Genomic DNA, 2,817 nt, shown 5'->3' with positions numbered 1-2,817 from the left:
CTGAAACTCCAGTACTTTGGCCACCTCATGCGAGGAGTTGAGTCATTGGAAAAGACTGATGCTGGGAGGGATTGGGGGCAGGAGGAGAAGGGGACGACAGAGGATGAGATGGCTGGATGGCATCACTGACTTGATGGACGTGAGTCTGAGTGAACTCCGGGAGTTGGTGATGGACAGGGAGGCCTGGCGCTGCGATTCATGGGGTCGCAAAGAGCCGGACACGACCGAGCGATTGAACTGAAGGACGTAAACAAGTCAAGAATATCTAGTCTCACTACTCCTGGTCATCATCATCCTGGTGGTTCTAACCAACGCAATAAGGCAAGCAAAAGAGTGAGAAAAGATGTGTAGAGTGAAAAAGATAAAATAAAAGTATATGTATTTGCAGAGGACACATAATTCTCTTTATAGAAAGTCCAAAGAATCTACCAAAAGAGTTATAGGAACTAGTATTGAATTAAGCAAGTCACAGGATACAGGTCAATATTCAAAAGATGGTTATAGTTCTACATGCTGTCACTGATGTTCAGTAATAAAAATAACAATCAGTAGTGATAGAAGTCAAAATAGTTGTTAACTCTGCAAGGTGGTATTAACTGGAAAGGAGCACGAGTGTTGGAAGTGTTCTTTATCATGATTTGGGTAGTGGTTATATGGGTTTTAACAGACATAAAAATTCACTGTTTTAAGATTTAAAAGTCACACTTTTAAGATTAATATACTTGTTTATTGTATATATGCTATACCTCAAAACTTTTGAAAATGTTCGGTCTAATAAGGGTGATTGGAAACCAACTTACATAGTGTGATATATGCCACCTGATACAAGATTCTGCCCATGGTAATAACCAAGAAATAAATATTACTGACTGACTAAGTGAAACAGTTTGGAAACTTTCCCTTACTTAGTTGAAAATAAAACTACAGTTGTTTTATATTTCACTGGACCTTCTGGTTAACTCAGTCATTAAAGTAAGGCAGGCAAACATTATATTTGAATTAGATAGCAGCAGGAGTTTTCCAGGCTATTTAGAAATATCATGGCAATAATTTCAGGAAATGTAGACAACTTTAGCGAATGCATTTCAGGGTGTGAAAGTATTGGTAAGTTTATAGATTTACAAATGTAAAAGATATATCTAAAGGAGCTGAGATAACCTCAAATTGTAAGTAGAATTAATTTTCCTCAATAGGAAAATCTCCCCAGAAGAGAGTAGAATAGCAGAGAATAATGAAATGTAATCACAGAGAATGTTGCGTTTTTGCCTCTTTCTTAGGGGACTTCTCAAGAGATCCATGCGAGACGTTGCTTATTCTGTATGAGTTTGAAGTGAGAGCCAAACTGAATGACCCATTACTGGACCACTTCCTGGAACCAGTGTGGGAACTACCTACTTTGGAAAGTAAAGCATTTGAAACAATTGCAGGTAAGAGCTAAATTTGTTTTTGGAAGGCTGGTACCCATTTAAATCATACTACATTTTTCTTTCTTCTCTCTCTCCTCTCTTTCATCCAGGTGGGAAGCAATGTACCCCCATAGAACTTTGTTCTCCTTCTCTAATAGCATTCTTGAACTATTCTGTATTACAATTATTTGTGTTTATCTTATTCTTTATATGAAATTATAAGCTCCTTAGAATCATGAATAATAATTACTTACATTTGTTGTACTTATAAATCCTAACCATGTGCATTGCTCATAATGGGTACTTATATTTATTTTGTGTAGAATCAAATAATGTAACTACACAATAGGGATAGTAGCTCAAACTTAAGAAAGTTTTGCTCAGCTAGCTAGAAATAGATAATCACCTGCTTCACTAATCAAAGGTGATATAATCTTATTTATTAAAGTGTACAGAGAAATATTGGTGGTATTTTTAACATAATTGCCAACCTCAAATTTTTCGTTGGGCTATAAGTGGTATTTGGGAACTCAGCCTCTGTGGGGATATACTGCAAGACATGGCCTAATTATCTTCCCTTTATATCTTTCACCCTCCTCAGGAGCCTGTATATGGCTAGTAAAGGTATTGGATAGCCCCAAATGTACAAGAGTCACATTTGCCTTTCCTTGTCTTGCCAAGACAGAATTTCTAGGAGCATGGAGCTGGTGGTGTATACCTTATAGCTATGTGATGGTGACCACTGCTCCTTGTATAATGGAACTCCAATTCTAGAAGCCTGGTGAATGCATCTAGAAGTTTTGAGAGTTTTATCTTTGATATGTATTCTTATGCCAAGGGTTTCCTGTTTTTAATATTAGATAGAAACAGTATATTGTAGTAAAAATCTAGGTGTTTTTTTTTTCCATTAATTCTGAGCTCAGATCAAGTGTAGAAATTTTCATAGTTATAAAGGTCTATAGTAAAACCTTTTCATCATTGCTCAGAACGGATCAGCATTTCATATATACACACCCTCAGTCCACTCTCATTCACCCACCAGTAAGTTCTCAATTATCCACTGTCACCTTTACAGATGCACACACACATGCCCACCTTAATGTTTTAAAAACATTTTTCTTTTGCTTTTTGGAACTATAAAGACCATGCATCTGGTAAACTAAGAGGTTTTCTGATGTTCAGATTTGACTACTTTCATTATTGATCCACTTCAGTAAAAGCAGATCGTGGAGAATATAAATGTGTTTTTGATTAGTACCTTTTTACTGATCTGCTTTCTGTTTTTTCTTCATGTGCCCCTCCTTCACTTTGGTTCATAAGATTATTATTTCGCCTATATAACTGTGTGCTGAGTCACAGAAACAGTAGGTTCTCTGTTGATGTTTACTGGGGGGCGGGGGGGAAATACATA

General features: G+C 36.7%; 1 protein-coding gene across 1 annotated transcript in view; it reads left to right on the top strand.

The window, feature by feature from the left end:
• The window catches only part of TEX11 (testis expressed 11), a 191,742-nt gene that overhangs the window by 172,294 nt on the left and 16,631 nt on the right, over nucleotides 1–2,817 (top strand). The window contains exon 26 of the mRNA XM_010832132.1: nucleotides 1,278–1,427. Coding sequence (XP_010830434.1) covers nucleotides 1,278–1,427 — 150 coding nt within the window. The remainder of the gene's footprint in view (nucleotides 1–1,277; nucleotides 1,428–2,817) is intronic.

This window comes from Bison bison, unplaced genomic scaffold, assembly GCF_000754665.1.
Source record: "Bison bison bison isolate TAMUID 2011002044 unplaced genomic scaffold, Bison_UMD1.0 scf7180017864537, whole genome shotgun sequence".
NCBI classification, from domain to species: domain Eukaryota; kingdom Metazoa; phylum Chordata; class Mammalia; order Artiodactyla; family Bovidae; genus Bison; species Bison bison.
This window is presented reverse-complemented; position numbering and strand designations above follow the sequence as displayed.